Here is a 21,247-nt window from a genome sequence, read left to right as displayed (position 1 = left end):
ATTATAAATAAATTGAGCAATGAATAATTATACTCAAACAGGAGCTGTGACAGGCCATGTGATAGGCGCCATGCACCAAATTGGCGCCTGTCACGGTAGCACGGACCTTGAACAATTGTTTTGTCAGTGATGACTTTGGATTCTGAGTTATAAACTAAAAAAGATCCTGTCCTGGGCCATTGTGGAGGAGGTAAATCGCAGGATGTACCTCCCAAGAGCCAGGGTGGAGAGCACATGGATAGACCAAAGCTATTAACCCATATGGTAACTCCCGCTTGCAACAAAGGCAATTCCACCTTGCGGGGAATCGAACTCTGCACACTGCCGCGCTGAGCCCTATCCGCCCTCTCCTTTGCCACTGGGAGATATGTCCTGGAGGCGAGTTATAAACTAATATATACAGAAGTGTACAAAAGTCTATTTCAAGGTTTTTTTTATATTTTTACTGTATATATGATGTCTTTTCATGCACTTGATACAGCTAGCATAATTCACCATAGGTCAAAAAAGGCTTCACTTTCTCCCTCAAAATAGTGGAGCGTTCGAGAATATCAATCCTGAAGTTTGATGGTTGATTTAGCCTTATTTGATGAGAATTAAATTTAGATTTTTAGTAAATTTTAATAAAAATTTTAAAAATATGTAGCTAAAAAATTGTGAAACTCGTGAAATATGTTATTAAAATTGATTGATTGACTTTGACTTAAATTAAAATCTAATTTAAATCAGTACCAAACATTACATTAATACTTTAGTTTTTGCTTGTTAAGAACTCAAGTTTTAAAATTGACGTGAAATATTATCTTTTAATATAGGCTTCATAAATTTCCCTCGATGTTCATTTGTCATTTAGATTAGTACTATCAAAGGAGCTCGACAGGAGCCGAATTGTGATCGTGTGGATTGCTTTTTCTATTCAATTTTATACAATTTAGCCCCCGTTTGTGCCACATTATTGTAAAAATAAAAATGAAACATATAGCCTTTATAGACTTTACACGAGATAAAAAATCAAATATAATAACTTGATGTGATGAACAACGTTCATATTTTTCATTTTAATGAGAAAATAATGGATTTCAAACAGAGCCTTATCATATCAAACATATCCAGTCCTTCCCATCAAGTTGGGACCTTCTCTCCCAATTCTCCAAAATTTAATATTGTTACCAATACATTCCTTAACAATATAGATCCACCCAATTTCACCTCACAAAGTAGCAAGCCCAATATAGTGCTCATACATTGTAAGTCATCAGAAACGTATGGATAATAAACAAATACAATTGGATAATAAACAAATAGTAAATTGTAGATCCAACGAAATATATGCATAAAAAGTTTGTTTGACCAGCTTCAATTATAAGTGAGCGTAGCCAAACATGCTCATTATTGCCTGTTCAATTAAGCAAACAAATGGACTTGATATGTGTAGAATATAAGATTGCACAAACTAGTATAAATAACAATATTTTAACTTTTTTTTTTATATTGTTAAATACTGTATAATCCCACTCACTGAACATGCACCAACAAATACATAAAATTCTAGAACCAATGAAGTTTATAAAATCAATAACTAAAATATTCCCAGCAATGGAAATTTTGGCACAAGCTCATTCTATATATGTGCTTCAAAGGCAAAATTTGATTCCACAATCACTTTCATGAATTTCTCTCATCAAAATGTACATTCAACCACCCTTTCAAGGGAGAATGGGAAAAAAAGGGTTAATCCTGCGTTATACCAAGACCACTTGAAATCCCAACTGTTACAAGTCAACGAAACAATAAAATGAAATTGCACCTGAAACTATAAACAGCCAGCAAATGTATCTTCATCTTGAAAAAAGGGAAAAGAGCTCGTACATTGTAAGGGAGGGACCCTTCGATCTCACAAGTCACGAGGGAAGTTACTGACTTGCCCTTCTTCGAGAACATCTTTGTCATTTATTTTATAACCTATCCGAATGCGCATTACAAGGGATTTCTGAAGGTAGAGGAACTAATGTTTAGTCTTTAACTAGCCAGCAATCAGGTAATAGATTAAGCAAAACTGCAAGTACTAATTCATGCCTTTAATATATAAAATAGATTAGGAAACAAATTGGAGCCCATCTTTCATAAGTGTGAGCATGTTTGGCTAAGATTAAAAAGTTCACCTATAAATAAGTTAAAAAATAAATATTCTTTATTCGCCAAAGATGATAATAAGTTACTTATTTGGAAAGCAGGGAAGAGTATGCAAGAAAAATTAACATATATCCTAACATGTTTGGAAACAAAAAGTTGTATAGCCAAACATGCCCATAGAATAAGAACAAGTTCAATTGTTCGCACAGTTAGTTTCCTTTTTTTTCAGAGTCCTATTCCATGAAACTTTTATACTCAGGGGAAATGGTGGCACAAAGGGAGGTAAGTTTATCTGAAGTATAATTTATATAGTTTAATAATGAACAAGAAGTCAGATATATTAATCAACATATGAAATCGAGTGAAATGAATTGCAAGAAAAAATTGCAAGTCGACATACCTTTCCATGCTGGCTGTTTTTAAGTCGAAGCTTCTGTGTGATTGATCCGTTACCACTGGCAGGAAGAGTATTACTACTAGCTGGATCCAAGTGCAGTTGAAGAAACTGTAGATGGAAAGCACAAAATAATCTTAAAAGTGTGAGAAAGGAAGTGTAAAAGAAATACTTGGTCCATTGTTTGGCCATTCATGTTGACAATGGGAAACAGATTGAATCATTATTGCAAAACCAAAGGAAGAAAACAGGAAAATATTATTTTCTTTCTAAGATTTATATAGTATGCATAAATTTCTGTGCAATTTCCCAAAGTTCAGAATCTAGGGCTGAAGCGATAGTTACAGGAAAAAATTCAAATAAGACATGGCATACCAAAGCTTTGCAGGATGCACAATGATAATAACTAGCCACAGTTCTCAATAAAATAAGGAACGACAAACACAATAAGAGTACATTTTACATATCAAGCTGAATAAAGATTACTTAAGATGGTATACACAGTAAACATAAAAAATGAAAAGAAACAAAAATTGGGGATAACTTATCTCGTTTTTTGTTGCAACTTCCATCTCCACAAACATCAAAATGAACAGAAACTACAGTTATTACCTTTGGGACAGCTGCCTGGAAAACAAAATTCGAGTATGCATTAGGTGACTTGTTCACAAATTGAGCCTCAACATATGTTGTCTGCAGATTTCCAGGCTGCTTTGAGAAGTTGAATGTCACTCTTAAGGAGCTGCTTTCAAAAGCTAAGAGTGATGGATAGGTTGGGCCATTGTTTTCTGCAACAGAAAGCAAGGGTATGAGCTCTTCAGAAATAATATAATAATGCCAACCAGGTACATAAACCGATGAACACATACCAGGCACTGATGAGACGGGTCCAAATCCGTCCAATAAGTCCATCATAGAAGAACTTCCAACCGGAGGAGAGTCTTGTGAAGGAGGCCCAGAAGGGGAGCCCAATTTGTCTAGAATATGCGGTGAACTTTTGTTTTCATGACCAGATGATAACATGTCAGCCGTGGATGTACTTTGAGCCAGAGGTGTTCCGATTGATAAAAGATCAAGTAAGACATCGGTACCACTCTTTTGAGCATGATTACCTCCTGATTTTTTGTAAATGAAAACAGAATGCTTAAATATGCATGATGTATTGGGGAAGGAGAAAAAATTTAAATGTATTTCTTCCATTCAAGAGAGAGAAACTTTTAACATATTACAAAATCCAACCAAAGATGCATGTGTCCTACGAGAGAAATAAACAAGTGTTTTACATATGAATGCCACCTTTTATTTATGCATGAATTATTCAAACAGATAGCAATCAGAGAAAGTACAAGCCTTCCAAAAAAGTAAGAGAAAATACAAGAGATAAGAATCATTTGCAGCCTTTATCTCAGAGATGCATTGACATGATAACTAGTAACTGAACTTTCATTTTTGTTTCAGTTTAAGCACTCCACCTACCAGTCTTTCAAAGTAATCTAATTGCTAACTTGTATGACAAAATGATAACGTGGATTCAAAAATCCATAATTTTTGTTGTCAATACTGAATAAAACATTTATTCTTTCAAATACCAAGGGATTTAGGAAGCACAACTCAGAAGAATAAGCATATTTGGCAATCTGGATGAGAATAATTATTTAACAGACCTTAAGCCACGTCATCAATTCAGTTATACAAGCCAGCAATTCTATTGCTTTTGAAAAATGGAGGCGAATGCAATGCCTAAGCTAGAACAAAAGAAAAGTTTTTGGAGCCAAAAATGATTAGATGACCAAAGCGAATTCTACAAGTTTAAGCAGTGTTTTTAACAACTGAAGACGAGCTAAAGCCACGTCATCAATTCAGTTATACAAGCCAGCAATTCTATTGCTTTTGAAAAATGGAGGCGAATGCAATGCCTAAACTAGAACAAAAGAAAAGTTTTTGGAACCAAAAATGATTGATGACCAAAGCGAATTCTACAAGTTTAAGCGGTGCCTTTAACAACTGAAGACGAGCTAATTTCAGATCAGTGCATAGATAAAATAACCTGGTTGTGAGGAAGCTGGCGATAGATCAACACCAAGAAGATCCTGAAGAAAATCTCCACCAGATGAGCTAGGTGCCGAAACCTCGTCTGAACTAAGATCAAGCAAATCAACAAGAGGAGCTGCAGTGAGTTTAGCAACTCCATTTGGAAGATTCAGTGGAGCTCCTTGGGAAGTAGAAACAGCTGCTGGCACAGAACCAGCCCTCCTTCCACTATAGGTTGCCTCATCAAGGGCCGGCATTCTCTCAACCAATGCTGACCTGAACAAATGCAACCCAACAGCTTTTTAGTCTATATAAATTACATACAATCTGGGCAATTAAAAAGCTTATCACATAGCATTTTTTTCATACCTAATATTCTGATGCTTCTCGATAATAGAATTAAATTCAATAGCTCTCTGTTGCAGTTCAAGTACAAGGCTTTCTTTGTAATGAATGATAGTATCATTTATCCTCCTGTAATAAGTTTAATATTAAATTGCATCTGATTGTGTTAAACAATTCAAGGAGTAAAGAAAACACTCAACCATGTTTTCATATAATAGAAATTAAATAAAAAGGATCAAATTGCAGGTCGTCTCAGTGATATTTCAGTGATAAGCATCACATTTAACAAAGGTAGATAAACATAAAACAATGTCCAATTTAAACAAACAATAGATAAAGAATCCAACATAACATTATGTATGCAGGTCCAAAACCAAAATCATGAAAAAAAAATTGAATTTGCAACACATGTTCCTCTCTACCATGAGACAATAGAATAGGACCAAACACAACAGGAAGAGCCGCTGGTTCTTTTATGGATAAGTGAAAATTTTGACGTTCAGAAAGGATAAAGAAAGTCACTAGTCCGTCAAGAGAAAAAGAGGGGCTCAGATAAAATGGGTGCTCTGCGACAAGTGGAAGTTTGGCAAATTTATTAGAGGATTACAGACTACTAGTCTTTCACAAATGAAACTCTGTAATAAACTTAATGTTGTACAATGGTTCAGTCAGGAATTACCACGTGATGGTTTAATCACATTATTTCAATGATCAGCTGAAATAAAGTCAGAAAAGAGAATCAAGAATCCAGGATACAACTTCTTTTAACAAAAACTAGAAGTGGAACCCTACAGATGTTAAGATTAAGAAAATAGGTTTGCAATAAGTTGCACAACAATCCTGACAGAAGCGATGGCTAGAAGCTGTTCAAGAATCCAGGAATACGACTTTTTATAGCAAAAACTAGAACGGGAACCATACAGATGCAAAAATTAGAAAAACTGGATTACAATGAACAGCACAACAATCCTGACGGATGTGATGGCTAGAGCTGCTGGAGACAACTACAAAGTAGAGAGTGATACTTCTTTCTTGAAGCACAGCGACTACATAATACCAACAACTGAGAAGGAGTGATACTTCTTTCTTGAAGCACAGCGACTACATAATACCAACAACTGAGAAGAAATTAAGTGGTATAAAAAAAGAAACATTAGAAGTAGAGGAGAGGACTATTCTCAAAGATGCAAAGCATATGCGAGGTATGTTAGAGATTGCCCATTTCACAAGAGCACGGCCAGCAATATATAATTATGCTCCATGTGATAAGAGTTTATCAACATTTGCAACTTGCAAGAAAAGAAAATCAATGAAAACGTACTGTGAACAGGAAGGGAAACGACTTGACAGCTTTAACAAAGCCATCAGACACATTGCCCGAGTAGCGAGATCTAAAGAATGGCGTTTAATGGCAGTTTCTATGACATCCACAGCATCGGACTCTGTTACCTGCTCCAGACAACATATTCATCAAGATTATAATGAAAATAAAGCACAAAAAGATCACGAGATTCATGGTGGGGGGGGGGGGGGGGGGGTTTGGGGAGTGATGACGATGACGACGATGACAAGGACCATGATGTTGTTATTTGACTGTTACTCTCAATAATTCCAATATGGCTTGGAAACTTAGTTATTACTTATTATGCTTATGGACAATTCATCACTTGTAAGATAGATTATCAATCTGCCCAACAACATGGTCATATATACTCATTAGTGTCCTCATTGACAACCCATGTTGATTTACAAATGTGTAGCAGAAAGCACGAGAACAATGAGAGGAATGGAGAGAACCTCAGATTTCAGCTTGACACGTCAAAAGGGGATTTTCTTATGCAGTTAAAGCTCTATATTGGTTCTTTAGCCTGAGAATTTGGTTGTTTCACAATAACTAATATCATTTTACATTAACACAACAATGAGAACACTGCTGCATATAGGTACCCAAGTCATGCAGATATCTTATGGTAATTTAATGACATAAATTTAACAGATATGAACTTAAAGAGGCATGAACTCACAGTTATTGGATCCTCTTGATTGAGCATTCCAGCATTACCAACCAGTATTTCACCATATTCTCCAATGCACCAAACAGCAACTCTAACAAGAGTTTCCTAGAGAAGAAAAACAGAATTTCAAGATGTAAATAAATGAAAATGAAAATTAATAATAATAATAATAATAAATAAAAGTCAGACAACTTTAGCCAACACAGGCCGTCAGTTTAGGATAATAGTGTAGCTACAAGGTACCTGTTCACCTGCTGTTTGTAGTTCTCTATACAGAGACCGGACAGTATATCCATGGAGGTCTGAAGCATTGGTAATCACAACAATAAGGGCATGCCAGACTTCGTCCTTCACGTAATTTCCAGCCTGCAACATGTAATAGAAAATCAATTCACTCAGCGAGAAAGAGAAGGAGAAAAGACCAATTGCTTTCAACAAGAATTAATGGTAACATAAGTCTGGTCAAGCTCAACTTGACTATTACATTTGTTAAAGATAATATTTATATGATATACATTTGGCCTTATTTAATAGCATAAACTCTTATCAAGTTATTCAACATGATATCAGAGCCCATTAGACTCCAACGAACAATGCGATCCAATTAAAATATAAATGAGCACACAGATTTCAAAATTGCTGTAGGGCATGTCAATGAATAAACCCCACATCGAATAAAGATGAAAATATAACCCAAAATATATGTGATTTTGGTCGACATTTTAACATAAGACCTCAAATCTTAAAATGGCATCAGAGTTGTCAAAAGTACTAGATTCAAGTCTTGCCGCCACCCATTGAATTAATTGTGCACATGTCAGGGCTTTGATGGAAAAATTAACCCCGCCTACATCTGAGTGCGGTGTCAAAGATAATATTTTTATGATATGCATTTGGCCTTATCTAAAATTTAAACTATTAGACAAGTGATTCAACATCATCAAACAAACATCTACAAATCCCGATTGAGAAAATTAATGAGTGTGCAATATACATAATTGATCGAAAATATATAGATATTCATAAGAATGTAAATTGTGACAATAAAAAGGGAAATGAGCATTTGTGCCAAAACTATTCCAGAGGAATATATAAAGAACAATAGGAAAACAGCATTTATAACAACATGTGCCAGCATATACTGAAGTCAAACAAAGATTTTGAATCATTAATCTGAAATAATAAATGTGAATAACTGTTTGAAAGATTCAACATCCTCCTAAACCAACAACACTTATATGATTTGGTAGGGTTAACCATTTGAAACTTAATGAAAGCATGCACTTAGGCATATGTTGTCGTAATCATCTTGTAGGAATAATAAATCTCCTCCTTTACATCATGATACATGATCATCTCACTGACTTTAAGATATATAAATAGTCTTCCCTCCGGTTATGAAGTTCTAAACTTCCTGAAGTACTCCACTCACATTTCCAACTCCCCCCATAAAAGCGCTTGTGTTCTTTACATATTACTAATTTAAGAGCAAAGTTATCCCGATCAAAATCACCCTGACAAAAAAAGAAATGATAAAGCAGACAATTGTTTTTTTCAAAAGCTTAATGCAGCATAAATGGACAAGATAGATAATGACAAAAATCATTGATGTCTTTAGCCTTTAAAAATGATCTAAACATTTATCAAGAGATGCCTCAAAGTTACAGCTGACAAACAATACATTTGGAACACCGAAATCATTAGGTATACCTTGGGTAGAACTTTTAGCATCTGATCAATGTACCATATTTTCTCAGGAGAAAATCTGCATCACAGGGGACAGGCTGTAAATCACAAAATAAATTGGAAGATATACAGTAATCATAGTTTGATAAAGATTTTTGTCATTTTCAACTTATCATATTGCACTCAACAGGTTTAATCATTGATATGAGAGGTATCCAAGCAAGAGAGGAAAAAAGAAAGGAAAAGGAAATGGAAAGGGTGGTCAAACCCCATGGAACATTTCAGATGAAGTTTGTTCGTAACTACGCTTATTCAATTCAAGTCACTAAGCATTATAAGTGCAAGACAATTCATAGATCACATGCCTAACACAATTATACAAGCAGCAATACTGCCCTGGAATTCTTGGTCAAAGGAATTGAAAAATTCTTGTTACACATAATAACCATTCAACTTACTTCTCCACAATTGAGCAAATTTTGGCAGTGAGATCTCCCTTAAACTCTGGGTCGCTTATCTCCAGATAGTCAATTAGTTCCTTTGTCAAAGACTTCACATTGCTTTCATTCACCAAAAGATATACAAGCTCAAGGGCCCTTTTCCGGATAGAGGCATCTGAATCCTAACAACAAAATAGCAGTCATGAATCTCTAAGATGCAACTGCAGATTTCATCACTAATATAAAGATGTTACTGGAGGGGAGAGAGAAGCACACAAACGTGATATTTGAATCAAAACATCTTACCAATACCAAGAGAAACTTGAATTGCATTTTATTTATTCAACAAGAATGGTCCTTGGGTTTGGGAGTAGGGGAGTGGCGCTAACCATTGTCAAATTTAGAGAAAAGCTATACAAAATAAAACTGCTAGTCTTATTTATCTCCAACTGCAAGCATTTAAACTATACCCCAACTAAATCACTACATATTTTTATCACAGAACTCGGCTCCATTTGGAAAAAATGTATAAATGGTTTAAATAGATAGAAACGAGTGGTGGATACTACTTTCAGATCCATTGGAATGTGTGATTGAAAAATGAAGGTTGACCTTTTATAAGTTATTTTAAAGTTTTTTACCAAATGGAGGCCCAAATCTAGAAGGCCCGAACTCAAAACTATTGCAGCAAAGGTTAGCAACCATGAACCCCATTAAGTTGCTGGTACAATCTGTAATGAACTATATATAGGAGCACAAAACACCAATGCTGCCCTATTGTGTCAAAAGGACAAAATTAATCACTCACATAAAAGTTTATATACCAAATAATTTTATAAGAAACTTTATCCAAGATCTAAATCAACCCAACACCCTTATTTTTTTCCTCCATCAAAGACCACGACATTCTAACAAAAGCAAGCCAATGACTATTAAACAAGATATGCTTACACATATAATAAGAATCTTTCGAATATTAGGGATGGAAGATATAGATGTGGTCACATGGTACCTTTACACATTCCAAAATCGTAGCGCGGTGCCTCTGTACTGCTTGACTGTCTAGAGCAATAGCCTTCATCAACATGTTCAATGCAACATATCTGACGCAATGGATTTCAACTCGATAAGATGAAAAGACATGGGATAGTAGCAGGAAAATATTTTTCATGATATGATTTAAATTTAACAAGACAGCAAAACGTACAGTACATAGCAAGAAAGGAACTGCAAGGATTAATCATAGAAATTGACCAAAACAAATATATAAGAAGTTCTACCATCATTTTCAGGTTCTAAAGATGTCAAGAAAGCAAATTGATGGAGTGAAAAATATGTAATATCAGGTTCATGGGGTCAATTAAATGCTATGTACATATGCTAAGAACTTGGAAAATCATGTAGTCACTCTCAGACCAAACTAATCAGGGACCCTTCTCATTGAGTAAGCAATTGCAGTCTATTTATCATGAAGGGGTGGTCTCAGGCGTATATCATAAAAAAATTTCAGTACTATCAGTTTCTTTTATTAGAATTACAAGTAAATGGTCTAGGTATAACATCTGATGGAACCTAGAATCAATCAGAACACGTGCATCTCATGCACCAATGAGCATGTCAAGAGCTCTTTCCTTCAAAAGAATAGCATTCATGGCATCGCCAATCAGAGAGTGTTCAGACAATACATTATGTAAACAGATTTAGCAGCTTTAAGCATTATAAAGTGTCAATATCTAGGCAAACACGATAAAATCCAAAACAATTAGATGTGCAACATAAGAGAAAAATAAGATTGCAAGGTGGTCGTCAAATTTCTTTTTTAATTAAATCCTATAAAAAGTACTTGGCCAGGATATAGGTGGTAGCATATTTTGATGTACTTAATCCTTAATCAAGATCGATCCGGCAATTAAGCATGTGCAAAAAAGACTTCGGTGGACCAGAATCCAAATGGCATAGCCACAACAAATTATGTCCTTGAACTGAGAAAAGTTTTCAAGCCAAATGAATGAAGGTGACCTGATATTGTTATCACGGCTGGACAAAAATCTTCCCAAAATATTGACAGCTAGCACTCTTAAACCACCATTCTCTTCAATGGTCATGATTGTTGAAACACATTCATAGAGGATTGCATTCCCCGCATTTTTGTTCGACTCAGTTTTGGTTGCCACCTGCAAAAGGCATATAGTATATCAGGCAACCAAAATAAGTAATGATTACATTAAAAATAGTATCCCTCGCACCGATATGAATTCTCAAAATTTGATTGTTAATCACCGAAATTATACTGTTATTGACGCCAATCATCATTAAAAGACAGTTCTAGTTAACAAATTAATAACATACACTGTGGGTCTGTAAGCAAGACCAGGTTCAAGAAAAATTATTTTACCAAATGTTACAATTTGACTTCGTGCTTGTTTGGTAGTGCTTTTAAGTGCTTACGGGTTGTGGGTCTTATTGTGGGTTTTACAAAATATGTGGATAATAAGAGGTTAGTAAATTGTTGACCCTATAAAATGCATTGATAAAAACAATGTTTTGACTTTGCCAAACATGTTTCCAAGGTTAGATTCATATGATATTAAACCCTTACCCACATAGATTGCAGTATCTCTTGAATTAATATCAACAGGGTAAACTCTTAGTAGCTCTATCCTCTGATAGTTATGAAAACACACTTCTACATATTCAAAACAAAAAAATAAAAAATAAAAAAGCAGAACATTTCGCATCCAAGAGTCACCTGCTCAATAGAGAAATACATAAGAAATTCATTCCATCTCAATTATAAAAAGAGTTGACTACAGCCAATAATTAGTATCTACTAAGTTAATGATCTCTAATAGTAAAGTAATAAAAATAGGAACACGCATCAGATATCGTAAGGCACCAGAAAACATATTGAAAGATTACCTGTCATAAAAGGGAAAACAAGTAAACAAACAAGAAAACTTTAACTTACCTGAGCAAGAATATCATTCATACTATCACTGGCATCAGCATCTCCCTGGCCTAACACACGCAAAAGCTTGAGCAATTTAATATGAAGAAAAGGATCTGTAATCCCCGAAACATCGTACTCAGGTGCATATGGACTGTTTGCAACATCCTTTAGAACTTTGACAAGACCATCTGTACATTTCTAGAATCATAGAGGAAAAGAGAAGGAAAAAAAGATGAAAATCTTGACAAAACGAAAACTGCATTTAAAATCATTTAATTCCAATGTCAAAAATGCACTAAAAACTAATAAGTTTATCATGAAATTAGAAAAGTAACTCCATGCTTATTTCAAGTTCAAAAGTTCAATAAACAACAGAATTATAGATAGGAAACACTGAAGTTTAAAGGGACTATACTCCAAATGCAAATTGCCCAATAATACAATGAATCACTGTAATTGTACCATTACATCAGATCTGCAGCTGTATGAGACAAAACTGATCCCATTCTAGACACCAAACCAAGATATGTTGAAATCAACATGAATTCAGGTCTGTAGAGCTGAGGTTTGGTAATTGAAATCTCTTACGTTTCCTGTATGGATAACTAGCAGGTTTTTTTCTGAGCAGTTACCAGATTGTGATCTATGACTAGGTTCTCAGGCAATGAATTATTTCCCTTTTGAGATTAGCAATAAAATGGTTATGGACCACCTTTCGCCTACTCATTGTTCTAATGTTGTTCATCAGCATTAATCCTTTCCATCTGTTATGCAGAGGACAAATAACAGTTTTCTTAATAAATTTCACTGAGGATTAAGAAATATGTGATAATCAAAGAAAATCATAATTGTATTCAGCATTATCTGCCCTATTTCCAATGCTAACACATCAAAGCAAGGCAATTGCATACTTTAGTCTCAATAGAATCATCATAGACATCACATTTTTGGTAAAGCTCCAAAGTTCAATTATTTGACATAACTAGCTTAATCAAGCGACAAGATTATACGTTGATCTAGTTTTATCACTTTGGTTTGGACTGTGGAATACCTCACTGATGTATAGATCATCAGAAAAATGTGTAAAGATATGTTACACATTGATTATGGTATCGTCGATTTTACACAAACCAACATGGAAAAAAGATTAATAGTGACCCAGAAGTGTGTTAATTTATTAACGAACAAGAAAAGAAAGGGGTGCAAAGAAGATAAGAATTGACAGAAATAGAAGATTTCAATTTATTTATATAATCAAGGGTTGAATATTACAATAAATACGCCCTTTATTTATACAGCAAGAAACTAAAAAGAACCTAAAACAAAAGATCTTTTGTTAAATTAGAATTGTATCAAAATATCAAAACTAATCTTATCTAATCTAATTGGAATTGAACTCTAATTTAAACTTCTATTTGCCATAACTAGTACAGAGATCAGATGATTGAATAAACCTCTATTGCATCAGGCTTAGATACTACTTAACGTGTAAAATTTCCCAGCTCCATTTATGATATAACCATAAATCATTGTAAGGAGATATGACAATTAACACAGGTAAACAGCATTGGCAAATGATTTAGATACACAACTAATACAGGCTATGGAAATAAGAAGTTATCTTCATCTTATTTACATTACAGATAATTTGATCTTTTAAGTAAAGTTAGGAACTATTTTGTCTTTTGGTTTTGAGAAATACATTTAAGAAACTTAGCCCCTGTTTGGTTTTGATTAAAAAAAAAAAAGGGAATTTTATTATATTTTGATAAAAGTTGATGAAATGTGTAGTTGAAAAATTGATCAAAGTTCTAGGTCCCATGAAATGTGAGGTTGAAAATGAGTTTTAAGATATATAGGCTAAACACGGGCTTAATACAGAACACAATGTTCAATTTACCTTTCTGAAATACTCAAGAGCCTCAGCGCTGATGTTACATAGATCTGTACAAAGCTGAATGCCTGTTAATAAGACTCCGTGATGCTTTTCTTTCAATAAAGCAGCAGCAGGATTTATAAAGTTTTCTGCCAGGTCTGGAACTTTCTTTACAATCCTTATAGAGCACAATGCTGCCTACAGTACACAGTAAGTAGTATAAATATAGTCGACGAGATTAGTTTCAGGTCTCTAGTGGACATTTAGAAAAAAGAACATAAAACGCAATGAATAATAGAAAGATATATTACTGATGCTTTAGATATTTTAAGAACCCCAAACATTACATGGATATATATGTTCTGAACAGACATCAAAAGAAAATAGGTCAAAGCTGAAACTAACATTCTAAGAACAATAAAAATGGGAGGCCAACATGAAATTCATTTCAATCTTCTAGATAAGTTTTTTAAAAGAAAGAAAAATGCACTTCATAGAGATTACTCATAAAGGAGAAAGAATTTGTGTCACAACAAGTACACACAGAGATATAGCCAGAGCTTGACTCCTCCAGTTCCATATTTCATATAGCTATTTATTTCCTCAAAAAGGAACATTAATTTGCAGATCTTCCAAAAAGAGTAGGCAAAGCTTGAAGAACTCAATCAAACTCTCATCATCAACATCCAACCCTTGCCAGTAAATAAGAAATATAGTAAGAAGCATGCATATTTGGTTTAGTCCCAAAAAACTTTGTTAAGTCAGTTCGAATCTGAGGATATTCCAGCTAATAAAAATAATGACATTCTTACAAGTAAAAAAATGTACTCCATGATTTAGTTCAATATTGATGAATTATGATATTACACAGTCACTCTATGATTCTAATGCGCTAACAGCTAAAATAAAAATAGAATGGAATAACGTTGCAGTAAATACAAAACATGTAGCACTAATTGAGCTTTAACTAATTACATTGGAAATTTCTATAAAATCATTGAAGCAAGGTTACAAATGCTTACTTTCTTCCTGATATTTGGATCCCTAAACTGAAGTAAACGCTCAACTTCTGGTGCGAGATCGCGAGCCATTTCTGCAGAACAGATATTCCCCAAGGCACAAAGAGCCAGACCAACAATATATTGGTTTGTGTGACTCAGATCTCTTTGCACAAGTTAAGGCATCCAAATGGATATATGAACTTTATCTTTTTTATGGTACTAGAGCAAGCCATCCATATAGACAAGTTAGGATCAGTCATCTTGTCCTTTTTTATTTTAATTTACTGCATCTTTTGCTTTAGGTGAATTTGGGTACCAATAACATCAATTCTTTACAGAACAATACAAAGAAAATTAAAATTAAGCTTAGAGTGGATACTGCTTTATTGAGTTGGTAACTAGCATCAGAACTTCCTGTCTCTCATCAAGAAGTAACATAAGGCCAAGATATCCTATTCTCTTTTCTGGGAATCCAGGAGATGCAATTAACTTCAGGCATTCCATTTGACCAAAATGTGTTGGGTAACCAAGCATGTGAATGAACATGAGCTTCGCCAGATTGCGATGCCTATAATCTTGGTCATTTTCACTAATTGCAGCACGAATAGCAGCACATTCTTTTCTCACAACAGCACGCTCCTCTGCAGCAGTTTTGCAAGCACGTATAGCCCGAATCATGTCCCTAAAACGGTAAGTACAATCAATAATATTTTCAAGCTAAATAAAAAATTAGCAGTAATTGACAAAAATAAAGAACTTGTATATACTTAACCAAAAAAGGATCATTATAAAGCTATAATCAATAGGAGGATTTTGACAGAGGTCACAATCAAGATGTGATGAACAATGGTAAGAAAATATATTCGCTTGAGAATTTTAGTGTGCACAACATTCTACCAAATGAGGACTGAACTAGAGCGGGAGAAAATAGAGGAACTAGAAAGTAAAGAAAATAATTTCATAGTAATGATGTGAACCTCTCATTTTATAAGAACTGGTAAGGTTAACAAACTGTGTGAGAGAATGAATTTGCCACGGGCACACGTTTTCTTGGCTATTGAGGCCCATTGTTCTAGTTGATTTTAATAGCACATATACAAGGCAAAAAGAGCCTTTGATGAAGATGAATCACAGTTTGGGCTTAATTCCAGAGTCCTGTCTTTTGTTTATATTATTGAAGAGCGTCAATCATTATTAGGAATCGTTTAGCAACTTTATCATACATAGGGTTTTAGGATTCATCAATCATTAGGTATTCCATTGCGAATCTTGGACTGAGTTTTTTAATTAGGCCATACTTTCTCAATTTGCATTGCAATAGTCTTCGTTATTAACTAGCAATCAAAAGCATAGCATTATGGGGAGTCTACCATTTTGCAGCTACTAAAGAAATTATCGAAAATATCTATAAATAATTTTATACTTGTTTCTTTCTCTTGTTTGAGACGCAATGGAAGGAGAGAGGGGGAAGGGCCGACTTAGCAAAGAGTCCATTCCCGATTTTACTTATCGAAAAAGAAATGGAGAAACCAACGAAATAGAGCAAAGTAAAAAAATAGGAAAACATACTCCTAAGCACTAGAAATGTTAGTGGCTGATGTATCAAAACAACTTTTATGTCAACTGTAATAGCAGCAACCATGTTACGAAGAAGTTAATCAATATGAATAGCAATAAGTTTATAATGATATCAACTAACAGCCATAGCAGATACTAGGAGTATGGTCAGCACTGAGGTCCATGTCGCTTACTGCATTTATACAAAGCTTTGTAAAACATATCAACAGAACCAGGAAAAATAAAATAACTATGCTGATTTCAGAAAGAATTATACTGATATTCTCTTGTTTATGTATTATGACCATTGAACTTAACAGAGTCCCATTATTTGCTTGAAGCTTTGATAAAAATTGAAAATCCTAATAGTTTTTCTTTTCTGTTAATCATTTCAAGTGATGGAAAAAGTTGATGATTAAGGCAGAAACATGGGGGCTAAGTCTTTGATTTCTGCATGTACAATACACAAAAACAAGGAGTTCAGAATACACCTTCCATGCACACCAAAAGAATTTATTTATTTATATTTTTTTTTGGGAGTTAAGGCACATATTTTACGCATATACCATATCTTGGATTCAACAACTAATAATTTCCTGGCAAAAAGTTTAAGAGATTGAATTTCTTTTGAAATGTAATTTTCTTTTTTAGGGGAGAAAGCTTGTTATGAATTCTTTTGATGTTAATGCCTATCATCCCAGGGTAAGTAAATTTGTGCTTATCTGAAGAAGTAAAAAGGCAAAACAGAAGGGAGAAAATAAATAAATAAAATATGATATAGTTAAGGAACTTGTCTGACTAAAAATTGTGATGTAAATGAGTTTCATCCCAACGATTCCAATATATATAGGCAGTTACATGATAACCAACATGAAATAATGACCATTACTATCATATCAATTAAGTGGTAACACATCAGAAAGGACTGGATATGTAATTAAACAGTAAAAACAAAAATCTTCATGGTGCAGAATAAATGGGAAAAAAAAAAGATATATTAAGCAAGTATAGTTGTGTTTTGACCAGGGAAGCCAGGGTTAATGAAAGTTAAGAAATGCATATCAACACTAATTTGAGTGCAAGAATGACAAAATTGCTTTGTTCATGCCCTTCTGTCCTTTTCAAATTACTCTTGAAAGTTAGCTTCAAAAGAAAGACAACTATAAAAGTTTTGAACGTTCGGCTTAGTCAAAATCCCATTAGATGTCCAAGGAAGGCAAACTACTCACCGGCAAACAAAGCAAGGTAAACCTTACCAATCATATCCAAATTGGAGATGAAATTACATGGAAGCCAGGGATATATTCTAGTGGGCTTAGGAACCAATAGGATGCTTTTTACTTGATATTGATGTGTTGAATTATTTAAATAAAATAGTTAGGAATCTTTATTACTGTTTATAGGTCTAATTCGAATGGATAGATTATATCATTGAGCATATAACCATCCTAAACCAATTAAAGTTCCAACTTTAGCATTAAAAAACAGAAAAAAATGAGAATTTCGTGGTACTGTTGCGAGGTGTGGGAATTGAATCCCACGTCGAAAGTATGAGCTTTCTCCAACCTCAACAGCTTGCTTTTGGGGTATGGTTCTCCCCATGATCCATAAGGGAAAACCTCTAAATATAATGTATTCACACACTAGAAGTTTTGGATCAGTATCAGATTATATTCTCCACAATTTACAGGTAAACTTATTTACTCGCTGGTAATATTATGTTCTCCATATCAATATATTATAGCAGAACTACAATCTGTGCCAAAAAATCATTAATTAACAAGCTCTATACTTTCATCAATGCATTCCATAATCCCCAAGAACAGAATTTTTCTCTTCTTTTTATTTTTTGTAAGCAATCACATAAATCCGCTTAAAGCTACATTCAAGTGCCACATTATCCTATATATTTACAACAACGTACAAAATTCCAGCAGAATCCCCACATATACGAAAAATCACAATAATCCAGTAGGAAATTCCAATACTTGATTCAATAACAGAACAGAAAATTATGCAAAACATAATTCTTAGCAATACACAAATAGACTTACCTTAGGCGGGTGCCGGAGGAAAAGGGATTCATGATTGGCTCAGTCCTGAAACTCCGGGATAGCTCTACTAGATCCAGCTGTTACGATGGTCTTGCTCAAACTGAAATTATAACTTACTATAAAATCCGAAACCCCGATCGAATAATCAAGTGAAAAGACAAAGAAACTGAGATCTGAGGTGGGAAATTTGGAAGGATCCAAAATGTTACTGGGGGGTTTGGATCTGGAATATGGAGTAGGAAAATAAAATGAATCGATTTATGCCTATTTAACCAGAATACAATAGTAATCAATTCAACTTCGTCTTATTTTAATCAGTTTGTCTGAATTGTTTGCGGGCTTTTATCCACCTATGGTTATGGGGGAATTGGGTTATTCATAGGAACGCAATGAAACGCGAGTTCACGAATTTTTTTTATTTTTTTATTTTTTTTCCATTCATTGGACAAAATCTTACAATCCCACCCATTGCTGAGGTGTCACCTCTATAGGTGGCTGACACACCTCGAGGGTGTGTGGTGGGTCACCTGTCGAGGTGGCCCTCCCACGTGATGCAATCACTCTATTAAAGATTTTCATCATTTACTGACGTTTAAAAAAAATTGAGAGAAAAATACAAAACATTGTTACACTTGTAATTTTAAAAATAGCTTGAACTTGTACATTTATTTTAAGTTCACCGTCACATCTACTTCATAAGTGTTGGCCTAATTTGCGCACTATGAGGTGGTTGTGTCACTAATTATGTTCGTCCATCATCTCGAGTTACGTTCAATAAATTTATCCATATTTTTAGATTTTATGTTGGGATTGTTGTGCACATATTCAGATCTTATAAATTATGATTTGGTTAGTAATTTTGTAAAAACTATAGAATAGTTTTTGTCCAATTTTGACCAACATAAACTTATCTTGGGCAATGAGGTTATCTTGAACTTTTTCAAAACTAAGCCCCTGCTTGGCCCCTACTAATTTTCATTACATTATATTATATTTTTCTTTCTCCTATTTTTAACCATATAATCTTTCATAAAATAATATTACACGCCAATTGAAAACTTTTTTTTCTTTTTCAATCACTTATTTTTCAAAAAAATATTATTCCATCCATTTTTATTTCCACAAAATGGGGGCTAAACGGGAGCTAAATAACTCTTTGATTTTTTCACAAATAGAGTGGTGAACAAAATGGAAAGTAAAAACAATTCAATTCCGTTTGGAATTGTTTTTAGAATTATAATTTATGTTTGTCAAGCAATTGTAATTATTTTAGATGTTCGTTTAATACTTGTTTTGCCTCATTCTCCAAAAACTCATTTTTTTTCTTTTTTTCAAATTCATCTTTAATCACATATTCTCCATGCCCTCTTATCCATATCTAATGTTGATTATGAGACCCAATTATCATTGTTTACATCTCAAACGTTGATTTAGTTGGTGTTGCTGTGCATGCAGCCATTTTTATAATGAGAAACTATAATCCATCTACTTGATACAACGATTGTTTTGCCTCATTCTCCAAAAACTCATTTTTTTCTTTTTTTCTTTTTTTCAAATTTATCTTTAATCACATATTCTCCATGCCCTCTTATCCATATCTAATGTTGATTATGAGACCCAATTATCATTGTTTACATATCAAACGTTGATTTAGTTGGTGTTGCTGCGCATGCAGCCATTTTTATAATGAGAAACTATAATCCATCTACTTGATACAACGATCTATTAAATCTTGTCTTGGTAATTTGGAAGGCCACGATTTGGCTCACTTGTATGCATTATTGGGGCATATATTGTTTGCTCTAGAACAATTACTCGACCTTTCTTACCATATAGCAATCATAATGACACTTTACTTTTTCCAACTGGTAAATTCATAGTTGTGTGTTTTAGCGATGAATTGATTTTTGCAATCAACTTGGGTTACAATATTATACAACTAGCGGGCTACTTGTTTGGGAAAAAACCTAGTCCTTTCGTGTACTTTGTGTCAAATCTTTCTAAAGAAAGAGAAAAGGCTAATAGTGTTAGTAATGAAACTCTCAATAAAATAATTTTGCTAGTAAATCCAAAATATTTTTTATTTTTTAACAACACATTTTTTGAAAAATCACTATTAGAAAACTCATTTTTCGCACACACGCCCAAAAAAAAAAATGAGACGGCTCAAACAGTGGCTTATATAAAACTATTTTAGATGTGCAGCAAAACTTTAAAAAAAAATTCATTATAGAAGAAGCTATGATTTTGCTTGTATTTCAAGAGGCTATATAAAACCTCCATTACAATGCACCACATTTTAATTGCATTAGAAATTTTATAACATAAACTTATTGTCATACTTATTTTTATCTCATTCTTATTATCAATCTTTCATCAATTAGTACATTTTGTTCTTAATGATGGTTTCCTTTTAAAAATTCTATTAGGTTAGCGCAAAAAGATTAATTTTCCCTCATTTTTTAGAAATAATTAGAAAAAAAATAACAAATGCTCAAATGCAACTAAGTATTTATTCTTATTTTAAACTACACTAATAACTTTTTTTATTGGAAATCATCATCAGAGACTATATATGTTAATCGATGATAAGAATGCGATGAAAAAAGTTGAAGACAAAAAATAAAGATTAAATATCTTTAATGCAATTAAATGTGGTGCATTTATTAAAAAAAAATACAGTGCAATTATAAGTAGCCTTTATTTTCTACAATTTCCATCACTCAAATAACAATTTTAACCCTCATTAATAAAATTAATTTAAT

At 33.6% G+C, this 21,247-nt stretch overlaps 1 protein-coding gene across 1 annotated transcript; it reads right to left on the bottom strand.

Moving 5' to 3' along the window:
• Positions 1-1,560: 1,560 nt before the first annotated feature.
• Positions 1,561-18,514, bottom strand: LOC111395503 (AP-1 complex subunit gamma-2-like). Its single transcript, XM_023021524.1, has 19 exons — positions 18,483-18,514; positions 15,251-15,553; positions 14,893-15,034; positions 13,895-14,068; positions 12,013-12,192; positions 11,064-11,218; positions 10,057-10,147; positions 9,063-9,226; positions 8,629-8,683; positions 7,162-7,284; positions 6,928-7,023; positions 6,225-6,352; positions 4,928-5,032; positions 4,575-4,834; positions 3,397-3,642; positions 3,140-3,315; positions 2,534-2,638; positions 1,870-1,990; positions 1,561-1,769 (listed from the first exon to the last, which is right to left on the bottom strand). The coding sequence occupies exons 1-18, from the start codon at positions 18,512-18,514 to the stop codon at positions 1,895-1,897; spliced, it is 2,631 nt and encodes an 876-aa protein (XP_022877292.1). The 3' UTR covers positions 1,561-1,769; positions 1,870-1,894.
• Between the last annotated feature and the right edge of the window lie 2,733 nt (positions 18,515-21,247).

This window comes from Olea europaea, chromosome 1, assembly GCF_002742605.1.
Source record: "Olea europaea var. sylvestris chromosome 1, O_europaea_v1, whole genome shotgun sequence".
Lineage (NCBI taxonomy): Eukaryota > Viridiplantae > Streptophyta > Magnoliopsida > Lamiales > Oleaceae > Olea > Olea europaea.
The sequence above is the reverse complement of the archived record's forward strand: the minus strand, read 5'-3'. Positions and strand labels throughout refer to the sequence as shown.

Bases quoted from the DNA above. Each gene is read 5' to 3' on its own strand.
- LOC111395503 (XM_023021524.1), bottom strand. From the start codon at position 18,514: ATGAATCCCTTTTCCTCCGGCACCCGCCTAAG. The intron at 4,835-4,927 runs GTATGAAAAAAA...GCATTTGTTCAG, and splicing joins GAGAAGCATCAGAATATTAG to GTCAGCATTGGTTGAGAGAA. The intron at 2,639-3,139 runs GTAATAACTGTA...TTCCATCTACAG, and splicing joins TCCAGGCAGCTGTCCCAAAG to TTTCTTCAACTGCACTTGGA.